This window comes from Acartia tonsa, chromosome 11, assembly GCF_053477335.1.
Source record: "Acartia tonsa isolate MP-2025a chromosome 11, ASM5347733v1, whole genome shotgun sequence".
NCBI classification, from domain to species: Eukaryota; Metazoa; Arthropoda; class Copepoda; order Calanoida; family Acartiidae; genus Acartia; species Acartia tonsa.
This window is the reverse complement of record NC_137270.1, coordinates 3991046-4008400: the sequence shown is the minus strand read 5'-3', so window position 1 is coordinate 4008400 and position 17355 is coordinate 3991046. Positions and strand designations below refer to the sequence as shown.

Here is a 17355-nt window from a genome sequence, read left to right as displayed (position 1 = left end):
CATACCCGCACACCATTTTAAGTGGTATAAGAAGGCCTTCAAATAATCTGGAATAGCCAAGATCCAATGATGTAAGCTTTACTGAAGAAAAAACAAATAAAATAGGCCTTTTTTTGCGCATTTCCCTGCACTGCGAGATAATTATCCATTATTGATTTATGACTTTTCCAGATTATTTGTAGGCCTTCTTATGCCGCTTAGAACAGTGTGCGGGCAAGATCTGTACGTTCATCCGTTTGGCAGCTAGCAGCCTTTTAAATTAATAGATTTTTAGCAATATTCGTTTCCAGCATTATTTTACCGTGAACTGCAGTAGATCCAATATTTTTCTAGAATGGATTTTTATAAAGCAAAGAAGTATAAGAAACAATATGTTCAAAAATGATATCTACAAAAAAAAAGAAGTTTTATTACATTTTTCAAAAGATCGGTTTTTTTTTATTCGTTTGGTCAGGTAAAATAATATCGGATATTATAAATTATTACGTGTTATTTTAATAATTTCACCTCTACTTATCAAAAGAATAAAAATTAGATAAGGTTTTCTTCGATAAAACATCTTTATCAGACGACCATTACAAAAAATATATATATTTATTTCAGACAGACGGACGTTAGCTTCGCTATTTCAATCCCATTATAAAATTTAAACTTTTTATATTTTAGATTACAAGCGGGCAGCGGCGCAACGCTAGCGCCAGCTCGGCTGCGGCAAACAAAACATCGGCTGACAGTAAGCGCAAACTGCCGACATCTGCCGATGTTGTCATCATTGGCGGTGGCAGTTTGGGCTGCCAAACCCTCTACCATTTAACTAAGGTAATTATAATTACCTAAAATAGTTAAAAGCTTACAATTTAGAATTTTCCTCTTATAAAACTAATAGGATGTTTGTCTGTCTAATACTAAAGAAAATCTCTTACCGCTTATCAAATGTCCACCAAATTTTTTAAACTAGTTTTGGGGAGGATGTCAAATTTTTTTCTTTTTAAACCACAATTGAAATTTGAAAGTGGAAGTTTTACACAGACCCCCCCCCCCCTTCCTAAAGTGCTTCTAGGCAGGCTTCTAGGGGTGTAGTCGTTATTAGCTAATAATTAGGTTAAGATAAGTTTAACCAATTTCGTCATTTGTTAATAAATAGTTTGTTTAGAAAGTAAATCTTTTCTAATCTCATCTAATATGCTCTTTAATAAGCACAATTAAATTTACAATTATAAAAACGTGTAGATTGTGAGGTGTTTCGTAATAATTTTTTAAAATAAAGCTTTCCTAAAATTTGGGACGGTTTGTTTGTTACGATAAGCTTTTTTCGTTAATTTCGACATGTTAGCATTATCCTATCTATTTCATACTTTGCACAATGATTCCAAATACAGTTAGGTAGGATTTAGGACGCGTAGCAACACTATAATAGTACAAGAAAGTCCGCACGTCCATTCTAAATATTTTGACAACTAAATTTTGTATGATATAATCATCCTATTCAAGAGAAATGAAAGTTTGACCTTATACATCCTGTAATTAAACAATTTTGCCACAAATTTGTGTACAATTTTGTTTAGACTAACAAATACATTTTCTGCTTAAAAAGTTCTTTCACACTACAAGAGTTATTATTCGTTTGTCCTTCCTTCTGATTATAGGGATTCGCTTTTGGATGTTGTCATACATGTTAGATTCGCCATAGTTTTGATTAGCTGCGCCAATAAAATTATATAAATGTACTTAATGCAGAAATGTAATTTTATACAATTTTAACTAATGAATTCATCAAATTAAAAAATACCATTCATATTTATCATACAAAGCAGGGAATAATGGATAGGTTCTTAGACAATAAATAAATCTCTCCTTTCAACAAACAATTAAGTGTTCATTAACATTGGGGAACAACATGACATGGAGTCATACACGTTTATATAAGGTTGATGGTAAAGGGTTGTTTACCCCTCCTCAAACTTTCAAATCCCCCATTTACCCCCCTCAAAATGAAAAGCTTTGATGTCCCTTTATGGAGTAATTAATGAAACTGTTTAATGAAAGTAGGTCGATAGAAAAAAAAACATTCTAAAATTCTCAAACATTATATGATTTTAATTTATATTCAATATACATGAACTAAGAAACTATAATTTTACTCTAGTAATAAAAATATATGAGTGTAAAGATGTACAAAAGCCTCATTTTATTTTTTTTACTTTTGTATGTAACTACAAATTGATATAAGCGGCTAGGTCCTTAGCATCTAGGACATTTGTATTTACAATGAAAGTTTGACCTTATACATCCTGTAATTAAACAATTTTGCAACAAATTTGTGTACAATTTTGTTTAGACTGACAAATAAATTTTTTGCTTTAAAAGTTCTTTCACACTACAAGAGTTATTGTTCGTTTGTCCTTTCTTCTGATTATAGGGATTCGCTTTTGGATGTTGTCATACATGTTAGATTCGCCATAGTTTTGATTAGCTGCGCCAATAAAATTATATAAATGTACTTAATGCAGAAATGTAATTTTATACAATTTTAAATAATGACTTCATCAAATTAAAAAATACCATTCATATTCATCATACAAACCAGGGAATAATGGATAGGTTTTTAGACAACAAATAAATCTCTCCTTTTAACAAACAATTAAGTGTTCATTAACATTGGGGAACAACATGGCATGGAGTCATACACGTTTATATAAGGGTGATGGTAAAGGGTTGTTTACCCCTCCTCAAACTTTTAAATCCCATATTTTACCCCCCTCAAAATGAAAAGCTTTGATGTCCCTGTATGGAGTAATTAATGAAACTGTTTAATGAAAGTAGGTCGATTTAAAAAAAAAAAACATTCTAATGTACTCAAATATTATATGATTTTAATTTATACACAATATACATGAACTAAGAAATTATAATTTTACTCTAGTAATTAAAATATATGAGTATAAACATGTACAAACGGCTCACTTAATTGAATTTTTTTACTTTTGTATGTAACTACATATAATATAATACAGGTGGGAAGAGGTAGAGACGGGTTAAATGACTTGTTTAAAAACAATACAAGAATAAAATCTAAACCTAAAATAGCCAAAAACCACCCTGGTACCTATGTGAAGATTCACTAACATGAAGAACCCAATCGGTTTGGTGGTTAGCGAGATCTTAACTCACTAATTTATATATTAGGATGGATAAAAGTGTGCAAACATTTTATTTACTAAGTTTTTGTTTAGATGGGATTGACTAATACTGTTCTGTTAGAAAAAGACCAACTCACAGCCGGTAAGTTTACAATAGTAGTGCTGCAACTCAATAATTAATTATCAAATAATGTTTTCATCTAATGGATTCATTACGCGTTTAGTTTAGTACATTATTGTATACTAGCAGCTAAGCCCCTAGAGGCCTCTAGTGGCACTTAAAATGTTTTTTTTTGTTTTAAGTCTCTACGATACCTATCAATGTTGTGTTGAAATCTCTCTGCTTAAAAAAAATATTTTTTGTGATTTATCTTGGGATGGTGGTGGTACCCTCCCCTAAAATAGTTATGAACTTTCCCGGGACCTATGAGAAGCTACCCTGTTAAGAAGAACCCGATCGGTTCAGCGGTTAATGAGATCCTTTGGTACAAACACAAGGACAAACAGATGAACATCCTTTTACTTTAGTATAAGGATTTATTAGCTCCAGAAATTGTCATTCTTGTTCTTTCCCGTTAGTATATATTTACAAAAGAGTGATTTTTGTAATATTAGAAAGAAAAAGTTTTTATGTTGCAAATTTGGAAACTTTAAACTTCATTAAATTTTAAATTACTGATATAAATATCTGAAGAGAAAAAAATATATAAAGAAAAATATTTTTTAATTTTCAGTTTGTCTGTTATTTGTCAACCTGTTTGTTTGTATATTAGGATATATAAGTTGGAAGGAATTTTAATGTTAGGGGGAGATTTAAAAACTGCATCAAATTTTAAGGATTTTTTTTATAAAATTCATTTTTTTGTATAATTCTTTGTCTAAACGCGGAAATACAATTTAAGTTAATTAATTTTGACATCTGTGATTGGTGGATTGAAAACTATCTGCGCTCTGATTGGAGAAGCTTAAGTGTCGTACATCATTCAACCAATTAGAGCGCAGGTAGTTTCCAATCCACCTATCCTATTAGTCAAAATGAATTAACTTAAATTGTATTTCCGCTTTTAGATAAAGAATTATACAAAAAACGAATTTTATAAAAAAAAATCCTTAAAATTTGATGTAGTTTTTAAATCTCCCACTAACATTAAAATTCCTTCCAACTTATATATCATATTGTATATATAACAGTATTCATATATGTGTATCAAGAGGCCTCTAGAGGCACATGTGGTTGGGGTGGATTGGGAGGTGATATAGAATATCTTGTATCCTTTCCCTACATAGTTACAAACCTTCCCATTACATATAAGAAGTTACATTGTAATGGAGAACCATATCGGTTCAGCGTTTAGCGAGATCCTTCTAAAAAGACAGACACACATACAGACAAGATCCTGTTACTTTTAATTTGAAACTTTTTAACCATTTGTTAGACAATTTTATCATTTACTCACAAGTTCCATTTTCTACCCTTTTTCACAATTTTCACATAAGCTAATAAAATACAAACAGCACAAAGATGACGTTCTTATTTCCAAAAACTAGAGCTCAAACTGGTTCTGAAGGTATGCATGGTATTTTTCTACCATTAACACAAGCCACGTAATTTGTGTTTTATATTAAGGTACAACATGGCATACAGCAGGACTGGTATGGCGGCTGCGCCCCAGTGACACAGAAATTAAGCTGCTCAACCACACCAGAGATGTAAGTATTGCATATTAATATCTCACTAATGGTAATATCACTTTAGAACAACTTTGTCCACAAGTAGCGCATCAAAAACAGGCTAAAATTATGCTTTGCACTTTAAAAAGGCAGGCTTATATGTTTTTTTTAATTATTTTTCGAAGATAAAGTATCTTTTACACTATTTTAATGGTAAAAATAAAAGTAATTAAAAAGTCATTAATAAGTAATTAATAAACCCTTTTAATCATTGGATTATCTTCCAAAATAGAAAAAATTTATAAATGTATTTTATTGAGTGTAGTCGTGGTTAAATTTCAAACAATACATGACACTAGTTGCTGTTCCCCTAGCATCCTGGATTCTGGATTCTGTAGAAGCTAGTAAAAGTGACGACACAGATTATGACGTCAAAAAAATTAATCAATGAGAGGCCAGTATACACTGTAATTGACCAATGTAAAAATTTATAGCGGCCTCTCATTGGTTAATGTTTTTTTTTACTAGCTGTATTCTGTATTACAAAACAAAGCCTAAACCCACCCCAAGACTTAAACTAAAAAATGATATAGCCTAAAACCAACTCGGGTCTTATGTCAAGTTTCCTAAAAAAGGACAACGATATTGCATGAGTAGTATTGAAATCTTAAACTTTAGAAAAAAACCTTACTATTTTATGTAATAGGATCATAATCAATTAAAATCTTTTGTAAGATTTTCATTCTTTGCTTGAAAAAGTTGCTGAACAACTTTTTATTTTTGGATATATCTAGTTATGAACTGAAAATAGACATATTATTACTTGGATATAGCACCAGATTTTTTTCCTAGCCTTTAAACTCCTACTGGAGGAAAGAACTGACCTATAAATGTGGTCCATATTAGCAACAAAAATAGACGAAAAATTTTCCCTTTTGATTGGAAGTCCTAAATGTGTAGTTTACGGTAAAATGTTCCTGGGAACGATTTTTTTTCTAAAACTCAATGATCTTTAAAGGCTAACGGCTAAACGGCTGAACGTACCTGTCATGCCTGGACATCTTTATGAGCTGCATAAAAAAGAGCCTTTAAAAGTCTGGAGTAGACACGATCCAATGATGCACAGCAAAAGCTTGTGTTAACATAATATATAGCTTTAAAGCTCTTTTTTTTTATTGCTAATCGATTCCAGCAACATTCTACCGTGAACTGCACCTGATCCAATTATTTTTTTTTATTTATTCATAAATCTAAACATATGGTCTTTTAGGTTATTCAAGGGCTGGAATCCGAGACTGGTATCGACCCCGGATGGATAAATAATGGCGGTCTTTTCATTGCCAACACCAAGGTACTAAATCTAAATTTTAACAAAAAAAACAAGGAATTGCGGTTGTCTATCATCCCAAAGGTAATAAAGCCAGTGGCGTGCAGAGAATTTTGACACCCCCTCCAATTTTTTTACACCTTCATTAAACAAAAATCGAGGAGGATGTATCACAGACAACAAGAGGGGTGTGTTTTATATTTTGAAGGGTGAATCCACCCCCCCCCCCTCCAAGGTGAAAAGTAAAAAAATAGTAAATTTACGCGAGAAGAGCGCACATTTTTTATCACTTCACTCTTTGATTTAAGTGGGTGGGGGGGGGGGGGGTTGCTTTTTCACCTTAACACCTATATACCAGCAATATTTTACCGTGAACTGCAGTAGATCCAAAAATTTATACAGTACAAAACTTATTGTACATTTTTAAAAGTGAAGCTACTCTCAATTTCACCTGTTATTATTTATGTCTGCTTAAAGTTTAATTAAAAGGTCTTTGTATAGTTTTTTTTTGTCTTTTTTCCCTTTTCCTTTTAAAATCGTATTATAATCTTTTAATTCCTTTTTTCTCTTTCAACACTTTATAAATTCTAAAGGAAGCTATTTTGCAATTTGAATTAATTGTCCTCGTTCATAAAATAAAGTCCTATGTTTTTTTTTATTAAAGCCCTAAAAATGCGTAAAATATAAAACAAATATTTAAAACCACAAAAGTAAAAAAAATATCTCGGAAACCTAAAATAATTGAATATTTTATGGAATACAGAATTTTGTCGAACACTCTTTGTTATGAAATTTAAATATTACTATTATACTTTTTTTAATTAAAAATAATGAAGGAAAGGGACGATTAATGATTAAATATCTATTTTAAAAAAATCACGAAACCTTTCACGTAATTTTAGGAAAGATTGGATGAATATAAGCGCCTACAAACTATTGGCAAGACCATGGGTGTGGAATCTTACGTTCTTGGTCCTTCAGAATCAAAGGTTATATTCTATTTTGTTTTAAACTAGAATAGTTATTTATTGCATCGCATTTCCGCAGACATTAAAATGAAACAATTTAAGATCCAATCAAGTTTTGTTAGCCCAAAGGGACCGAAGGCTCTGGCAAATTTTAAATAAACTTTTTGCAAAATTGCTTGTACATAATACTTACACTTCAGGATTTGATTATAGAGATGCTTATATAATATTTTACCTTGTTGTCCCAGAAATTACAAAAATCTAACCCAATTCTATCATACAGAATTGTTTTTTTTTTCAAAAAAGATAAAAATCCTATTTATAGAAACTGTATCCGCTGATGAACGTGGATGATGTGTATGGTTGTCTGTACAGCCCTGGAGATGGAACTATTGACCCCCATGGCTTGTGCACTGCCCTGGCAAGATACGCCACCAGACAAGGAGCTAAGGTAATTCCACACCAATAAGGCATACACTAATAGTTTTTTTTTATCGCATGAAAAACTGGTATTAATATTATAATTTTGTTTTAATATTTGTGGAAAACTATCTGTAAATCGATGATATACATGATTTTTCAGTATGGTTTTAGAACCCGTTCTAATCCAGCGGTTATTAATCGGTTTCAAAGCTATACTGGAAAGAAATCTAACCGCTAGATATCCCCTCCCTCCCTCCCTCCCTCCCTGGTATTCACTAATTAGCCAATCAAAGTTTCTTTTGCTGATCTTGGAAACGTTTTCATGGCCACCGGGATATGGTAATGGACATTAAATTAAGATTTACCCTCAATTCTCATGCATATATTTTGCTTTTGGTAGCTAATATTCAGGTAATGGAGGGGGGGGGGGGGGGGGGTCAATATTTTTCTCATATTGGCCTCTTATTCCCTGACATTTTCCCTGAAATAGTAACAAAAGTTTTATACTAAAATGAAATACAAATTTTTCGCATTGCTGACAGCAATATGCTGTAATTGTTTATATTTGCTACCAGATACGTCCCTAGAGGCCTCTAGTGGAACATATTACTTCTATTCATAGAGACTTTAGTTTAAAAAGGATAACTTTTTTTTTTTTTTTGGTTGGGGGTTCATTTTTTATAAGGGATGATTTCTTTTACACTCCTCCAAAATAGTTATAAATAGTTAAAATCTAGGCCTCTGAGATCTTCACTGTATTGGAGAACCATATAGGTTCAACGTCTAGCAAGATCTTTTGGTACACACAGACAGACAGACATCCTGTTACTTTATTATAAAGATTAGACAAAAGTTCTACATTCAAAGAAGTTGGTATAGTAAAGTTCTATTTTAACAATCCTTGTAATTATTTTACTTCAAATCTGTTAGTTCAATAGTTGTATAGTACAAAAATCTTTATATAACTGGATGGGATCTTGGACAAAGTAGCTTCGGACAAAGTAGCTTCAGACAAAGTAGCTTCAGGACAAAGTAGCTTCAGGACAAATTAGCTTCGGACAAAGTAGCCTCCACTAGCCCCCTAGCCTATAGCCTATAACCTAACCTAACCTAACCTGAAAATTGTAAAAACATCATTTTAAAAATTGTAAAAACAATATTAAAAATTGTAAAAATCTGCCAACCACTATTTGTAAAATCCACAAAATTCCAAACCACCTATGTATTATCAGTTGAGGATATTTTACTTAAATAAATGTCCTGAGGCTAACATAGGTTAGATTAGGTTAGGTTATAGGCCAGGGGGCCGAGCGCCCGTGGCTAGGCAGGCCAGGGGGCCGAGCGCTGCGGCCATGACCTTTATTACTATTGGAGACTATTTTTCTTAGGAAGCTACTTTTCTTAAGTAAATGTCCTGAAGCTACTTTGTCCTGAAGCTACTTTGTCCGAAGCTACTTTGTCTGAAGCTACTTTATCCGAAGCTACTTTGTCCAAGATCCACTGGATGATTCTCGAATCTCTACCTATAGCAAATGATCTTTTTAACCGCTGAACCGATAAGGTTCCACTATAGAATGAAGCTTGTTACTAGTGGCAATGACATCCTCGACTTTTTTTTTCTTTAAAAAAAATTTAAAAGTGGGGCAACTCAGCAGCTCCCCCCCTCCTCTCTTTTCTCAAATTCTAGAAGACTTAGTGGTGTAGTCGCTAGTGTATAAAATACTGAAGTTAATATATAGCAATCTGTACGTATCTATAATTCATATCTCCTTTTCATGGAAGATTTTATAAGATTCTGGTTATGTTTTCATTCATTTCTGGTGATATTAGCTCAATCCTGCAAGAATTTTTATCTTAATTTTTTTCTCGTATTCATTCGAATCCGGTCGATAGGAACCGGTTCTCATCCATACGAAAAAACTATGTCTAGCATCGTATTATATCCAACTTTCTACGAATATAAAAATGTACAATCATAAGATTAAAACCTGTTTTTTTAGCCCGTGCCTTCGGCACCTCAGGGCTAAAAAACTGGTTTTAATCTTATAATTGTACATTCTATATCCGCGGAAAGCCGCTTATAATACGATGAAAGAAATAACTATTAAATTCTTTTATTTTGTATGATTTTATTTGGTGGAACGGTGATGTTTTTTGTTAAAACTATTTTTTTTTCATTCCATTGTTGAATATGTAATATGATAAAAATGTAAAAATATATATTTTTTTTGTATATTTTAGATAGTTGAAAATACAGCCGTAACGAACATTATTACAAAAGAAACTCAGTATGGAAATAAACAGGTATAAAATTAATGGATATAGTATTACTTGGATGCGGCATCATATTTTTATATACTCTAATAAAGTGATACTTGCAGCTGGCTAAAATACGCCTTCTTTAACTTATTTCCTCCCCTGCTACTAGCTGAACAAACTGACCAATAACTGAAGACTATATTAACAACCAAAATTGCTACAAATTTTCTCCTGTCAATATATCCACATATTTAATATCCATTCTCAAATTATTTATCTTTACAGTTGCACAACTATTTTACAACTATTACTTGTTGGTCTGTGTTTTAAAATTACAATATGTAATAGCTAGTTATCTTGCGCATCGTAATATAAACAGCTTTCCGCGGATATTAACAATCATATGATTAAAGCCAATTTTTGTTATCCCTGAGGGGTCGAAGGCCCGGACGCTAACAAAACTGGTATTAATTTTATGATTTTTATTTTATTATTCGTGGAAAATTGTCTGTAGTACGATGCTATAAACTATTTTTCAGTATGGCGGAGAAACGTTTCTAATCTACCAGACATTAATTGGTTTCGAAGCCATACTAGATACTATATTGAAACTATGCAAAAAAAAACTTACTACTTTATAAATAAATTTACTGTAGTTTTTTATTCATTAAATAGCCTTTCTTATCCCTTTTTTTCAACAAACCCAAAAGTTGGGTAACTTATGAAGTTACATGTTCTTGTTTTATGAGAGAAAAACAACAATATTTTTTTATCAGCCGGTTTTTCTAGTTTCTCAATAATATTTTTGCTGTTTCTTTTTTATACAATTTTTATACTTATTAATTATCTTTCATTTTACATAAAGACGTTTTTATTTGTTTGACGCTCAAGATTTTATAACTACTAAACTGACCAGCTTTTCCTTTTTTGAGTAAGCTTAGGATAACTTTTAGGATGTTTTTTTTTGTTAGATTTAAAAATTTCTTTTCGGCCCCCTTCTTATAACATTCTATACAGTGCCCCTACATGCAATAGGCGCAGCCGATAGTTATGTAAAATTAAGACAATAAAGCCAAATTTTAGCTGAGCCTCATAAAAAGGAATAATTGATTATCCGCTTCCCTCACTGATTGACTCATTCAATCATTTTTATGCAGGGATCTAAAGGGATAAGACAATGGCCGATAAATTGATGTAAATCTCTAATGATAATACATAAAATAACCCATTCTGTAGATTAGAATTAGTTGTGAAACGTTTGAACACTCAAGTTAGTTAATCAACCAATCAAAATACTAAAGTATAAAGTTTTTAAGCCAACGAATAGGAAAACGCTATTATAAAACGTTGGGGACTAGTGTAATAAAAGATTTATTGTCTCTATTTCTCTCTCTGGTGTATAAGTATTTAAGATTGTAATTTTTAGGTGGAAGGCGTAGAAACGGCAGATGGATATATAAAAACACAGGTTATTTTTTTCTCGTATTCATTCAAATCCGGTGGATAGGAACCGGTTCTCATCCATACGAAAAAAACTATGTATAGCATCGTATTATAAACAGCTTTCTACGAATATAAAGCCGGTGACTTCGTCACCTCGGGGCTAAAAAAACTGGTTTTAATCTTATAATTGTACATTCTATATCCGCGGAAAGCGGTTTATAATACGATGAAAGAAATAACTATTATTTAATTGATAGATAACGTGAGGAAGAAAGACAGAAAGACAGACAGACAGACAGACAAAGAGACAGACAGAGAAAGAGACAGAGAGAGGTAGATTTAGACAGACAAAACTAGATAGAGTAGCGTCGCAAAAAAAACAAGAAAAAATGAGTATTGCTGATAATTATTTATGAATAAAAATAATTATTATTAATTAATTTAGTGTGTGGTAAACTGTACCGGAGGCTGGGCAAATTATATTTCAAATCTAGTTGGAATTCATACTCCATTAGGTAACTTTTAATTGTAAAGCATTGCGCCGAAATCTCTTTGGAGGGTGGTTGAATCCTCATAAAAGAAGTTGAAAACCTCCTCACAGGACCTTTGAGAAGCAATACTGTAAAGGAGAACCATATTGGATAAGTGGTTAGGAAGATCCTTCGGTACAAAAAGATACACAGACATACAAACTTAGAGACATCCTGTTACTTTTATATCAAAACATCCAATATTGTACAATACAAATATATTTGAATGAATTTCAACTGAATTTAATGAGAATGATGCTCAATTTAATTCTACCTTTTAATCATAATGTTTAATTATTTCCTCATTTTCAAGTTGGGGCTGTATCCACCCCCCTCCCCCCCCCCCCCCTACCCCTCTTTTATATAGAAGATTTAGACCTCCCAAGCCGTTTAAATAAAAATTAATGAATTTTAGATAGACTCTATAAATATTTCAACCTATATTATGTTAGGTTGGGTTAAGTAAGGGTTAGGAAAGTCCCACAAGGATGGTACCTGGCAGGGAAAGGACTCCGCTGGATAGAATCCCTTACACAATCTAAAAAAATATATATGTAAAATGTAAATATTCGCTGGGAGTGATGGTACAAGGGGCTGTTTAATACACTAGTCCTCAAAAGTTTATAATAACGTTGTCTTATTCGTTGGCTTAACAACTTTGGGGAGTTTGATTGAATTTTGATTGGTTAGTTCATTAAGTTGAGTGTGCAAAGATTTCAACCAGTAATTATAATCTACAGAAGGTATAATTTTATATATCATCATTGGAAATGTACATCAATTTATCGGCCATTGTCTTAATCCCTTTAGACCCCTGGAATATTTGTTAATTTTGAAACTAAATTGAATGGAAAATAATTGTTGTCAGGAATGCAGTGGTGGAACATTTCAATTTCTCTGTACATAGGCAACCTAATTGATAAGACAAAAGACTATGATTGATGATTTACATTATTAACCATTTTGTACATTAAAATCATCAATGAAAAAGTTTGAATACTGTTAGTTTTTATAGTCCCATCAAGATTTCATAAAAGTGTCCAAAGTTTTTGGGCAAAATATGATTTACAATCCAATCTCCCCTTCCTTTCTGTCAATTGTTTGGGTTTAATTTATTCATTGAGATGTTAAATGCAGATGTTAATTATAAAAGCTTGCATAATTAGTTTTCAAAAATAAAACATTGACTGAACATACTATGAGTATTTATATACCTTACCGTTTTTCAAATTGAAGTTTTTTTTTAAAAGCAAAACTTTTCTATTAATAGTGTGGAACCGTCCGAAACGGTTAACGCTTTCTGTAAATTTATACATATTGGAATTTGGAATTGTCCTTAATTTTTGTATGACGATTCCTATGAGAGTTAGGTGCGAGGCATAGAAACTTTATAATCGTAACTATCTGTTTAATAAAATCCTAAAAATAAATGTATTTCCTTTAACTGTAGGTATCCTGTATTTGTGCAATTTGGAAAAAAAATATGTACAATGTTATGCTTATTAAGTTATGAAACTCTACTAGAGTTATTGTTCGTTTGTCTTTCATTCTAATTTTAAACATTTAAACTTACGCCTATAAATGCCCCTAAGGGGGGGGGGGGGTAGTCGACCCCAAGTTTCAATTGTAGTTTTTTTTTTTGGGGGGGGGGGTTGTATTTTTATTTCAAGTGACGATTTCCCTTGGAGGATTGGGGGTTGGTACCCTCCCATAAAATAATTATAAACCTTTTTCTATAAGTTATTAGTAGATATTGTTTTATTTCAGTTGCGATGAAGCACGCCTACGTGGTGACAGAGAAGATTCCAGGAATAGAGAACATGCCAAACATTAGGGACCATGATCTGTCGGTTTACCTCAAATTACAGGTAATATTTTAAAAGCGAAGCTTTTCTATAATTAGGGTCGGTCCGTCCGTCCGTCCGAGATAGATAGCTTTTATTCGTTAATTTAGGCATGTTAGAATTGTCCTATCGATTTCAAACTTTGTATGATGATTCCTGTAGTAGTTAGGTACGATTTAGAAAGCGTAGCAACTCTATAATCATTACCAGAATGTCCGTACGTCCATTTTAAACATGTTGATTTTTCTTTTTTTTAAACAACAAATTTTTATGTGAACTATTTATCCGTTTGATCTGATTTTTGGTATGTTAATTCCTGAGACAACAAAGAACAATATTATAAGCGAAGCAACTCTATAATCAAGTCATAAAAATGTAAGTATGTCCTTAAACATTATCCTATATCAAGCAGTTTTTCAACAAATTTACTTACAATTTTGCTTTAACTCTTATATTTTTATATTCTGATTATTCAGTTCAGACACTATACAAGCGTTAATGTCCGTTTATCCTACCGTTTCAGTGCTTCGCTTTTATGGATGTTGTCATCCTTGTTTTACAAGGATATAAAGGGATAAGACAATGGCCAATAAATTGGTGTACATTCCAAAATAATGATTGGTGGTTGAAACAGTTGGACACATAACTAAAGGAACCAATCAAAATTTTTATAAAAGTTCCTAAAATCTAAAAGCCAACGAATAAGAAAACGTTATTATAAAAAGTTCAAAGCCCCCTTCCACTATGACCATTTTAAGGTGGATGAGTTACAAATTTCCAAGCTTTTTATTTGGAGGGGGCTAAAGTCAGAGGTTTAAAAGGTTGATGGGGTAAACACCCCTTTACCCCCATCCTAAAACGTCTTTGGTCCGACGTAGCGTACAATAAAGACTGACAACTGGGTCTATGAACTAAGTTAGGTTAGATTAAGTAAGGGTTAAAAGTTCTCCGTAGTCCCGCAGGGATAATATTTATTACGGAAAGCCCCCCGAAGAGTCAATAAAAGTTTATTATTTCTGTGCTCAAAATAGGTTTAAGTGGAAATTTAAATTTAATTGCACTGATTATTGAACACCCTCTATAGATTATTCGCTGTTTTTTTAATGTAAAACATTTGGCGGAATCGAATGTACAGTTTTAATAACTAATAAGAGAAATCTGTCACAAAAATAAATTAATAAAAACCCTAAGAACACAGACAATCATTCATTAATTTTAATCTACTTCAAACATTACCCTCCCCCAAAATAGTTATAAACCTTCAAAGGACTTATTGAAGGTACACTGTAAAGGAGAATCATAACGGTTCAGCGGTTAGCGAGATATTTCGCTACAAAAAGATAGACAGAAAACCTGTTACTTTTATATAAAGGATCGTTTATTTTTAAATGAAAATACCATTTTACTTTTCTTTTATGGAAAAATTGTCATTGATTTGTAAAAAAAAAGATTTTTTTTTCTCCAGGGATCTAAATGGATAAGACAATGGCCGAATAATTTATATACACCCCCAATGATAATACACTTGATTACCCCTTCTGTAAATTACAGTTAGTAGTTGAAACGCTTGGACATTTAACTTGATAGCCCAACCAATTAAAATTCAACAAAAGTCCTCAAAGTTGTTAACCCCCCATATATATATATTTATAAGCCCACAAAAAAAATATTATAAAACTTTGGGGACTAGTGTAATAAATATCCCAATGTCTTCTCCCTCCCTGCTTTTCTCAGAAACAGGATAATCCTTTCAATAAGTTTCCTCTTCTGTTGATTTTTCTTAATAATGTCAAAAGTTTGTTGGAAACTAAAAAAGATTTTTATTTTAGTAATTTATATTTGTCTTAAATCAGTTGCTACTTGCAACTTGATGAAAGAGGCGGGCGGGGGGGAGGGGGTGAGTTGATCTGAAAAAAGTAAAATAATATATATTATTTTTTTGGGGGGGGTGGGGCAATTTTGCCTTAGGGCGCTTTTTCTTGGGAGGGTTGTGGTACCCTTCCCAAAATAGTTAAAAACCTTTCTAAGACCTATTAAAAGCTACATTGTAAACTTGTTGCACCATCGGTTCAGCGTTTAGCGAGATCCTTTGGATTTAACATGATATTATTAGTCTTTTTGATTCAACTTTATTACATTTTCTCGTATTCATTCGAATCCGGTGGATAGGAACCGGTTCTCATCCATACGAAAAAACTATGTCTAGCATCGTATTATATCCAGTTTTCTACGAATATAGAAATGTACAATCATAAGATTAAAACCAGTTTTTTTAGCCGGTGCCTTCGGCACCACGGGGCTAAAAAAACTAGTTTTACTCTTATAATTGTACATTCTATATCCGCGGAAAGCCGTTTATAATACGATACGAGAAATAACTATTAATTAATTTAGATTATTCTTTATCTGTTTTAGGGTGATGCACTACAGCTTGGAGGTTATGAAGTGGATCCTATTTTCATTGAAAAGGTATATAGGTCAAATCTTGAAAATTTTAGCGATGCTACTCTATACCACACTTTGACTAAACGGCTATCCGAATCTTTTTGGGGTAAGTCTTATGTTCTTAGCTGCTGTTTAAGATAGACGACTGAAATTTGTTGTGATTATTCCCTGTAACAATGAGCATCTAGTATATAATTTATTTTGACCACCAGTGTGTCTGTCATGCATCAAAAGACATTTTTAGAAAATATAATTTTTTGTTTTTCTTAAAGGTTTCGTGATTTTTATAATTATTGCATATTCATCAACTGAACGTTTTCTATTAATTCCCTTTGTCTTTTTGTCCTTCCATGAATTTGTTTGTGCTTTGCTAATTATGGATGTGTTGTTATCCTTGTTTTTAAATGTTACAAGAATAATGTTCATTTTCTTTTTTTAGTTGGCAAAAGATTTTGCTTTTGGTTTATATGAACTGGATTATGATGTCTTTGGCGTCCATCTTGAAAATTGTGTACACAGAGTTCCTTGTTTAGAACAGGTAGAGAATTTTAAGGGCTTTTAGTAAATTAGACCATACGAATTATTTTGAATATTATATAGAAATTTAGATTAAAACTATTATATCTTTTCGCATCTTAAAACATCTTTAGAAAGGCTTCTTTCGATCTTTTAGAGGAGTATTATAAGATAGAAAAATAAGTAATTACTAAATGACTTACTAAGAACCATGCTCTATTATAATATAGTTTATTTACTTGCCGCTAGATTTCTCACATTTTTCAATTTTATTATAGACTGGAATAAAGAGCACAGTGTGCGGCCCTGAAAGTTTTACACCAGACCATAAACCGATCATGGGCGAAGATCCAAGGTACTTACAATGTAGATAGTAGAAAGATGTCTGTCTGTCCACCCGTCTGGAACAATTGGTCCAATATTTAGGCTTTTTTCTTTTGGGAATATATTATTTCGAAACGTAAATAATTAGAAGGGTAGACCAACGGGAAACCACCAAACAATTAGGCGAGAAAAAAATAAGCATTAAAACCTTTTTATTTTTGAAGGAATATTAAAGAAAAATGAAAAGAAGGAAATCTACAATAGAAAAAATTTATCAATAATTTATCAAAACAAATATTGAGATTGAATAAATACACTTAAAAGGAAAACAAATTCCATTATATCTGTACTCTCTGTTATTTCCAGTTATCTAAAGGGATAAGACAATTACGGATGAATTGTTGTATATCCCCTATGATGATTCACAAAATTACACCTTCTGTAAATTACAATTAGTGGTTGAAA

General features: G+C 32.0%; 1 protein-coding gene across 1 annotated transcript in view; it reads left to right on the top strand.

Moving 5' to 3' along the window:
- Nucleotides 1–17355, top strand: part of Sardh (Sarcosine dehydrogenase) — a 36691-nt gene that overhangs the window by 562 nt on the left and 18774 nt on the right. The window contains exons 2-14 of the mRNA XM_080177162.1: nt 667–819; nt 3234–3282; nt 4768–4850; nt 6082–6162; nt 7041–7127; nt 7432–7557; nt 9771–9833; nt 11215–11256; nt 11677–11746; nt 13529–13629; nt 16021–16074; nt 16490–16588; nt 16845–16921. Of these exons, the coding sequence (XP_080033288.1) occupies nt 667–819; nt 3234–3282; nt 4768–4850; nt 6082–6162; nt 7041–7127; nt 7432–7557; nt 9771–9833; nt 11215–11256; nt 11677–11746; nt 13529–13629; nt 16021–16074; nt 16490–16588; nt 16845–16921 (1085 nt within the window). The remainder of the gene's footprint in view (nt 1–666; nt 820–3233; nt 3283–4767; nt 4851–6081; nt 6163–7040; nt 7128–7431; nt 7558–9770; nt 9834–11214; nt 11257–11676; nt 11747–13528; nt 13630–16020; nt 16075–16489; nt 16589–16844; nt 16922–17355) is intronic.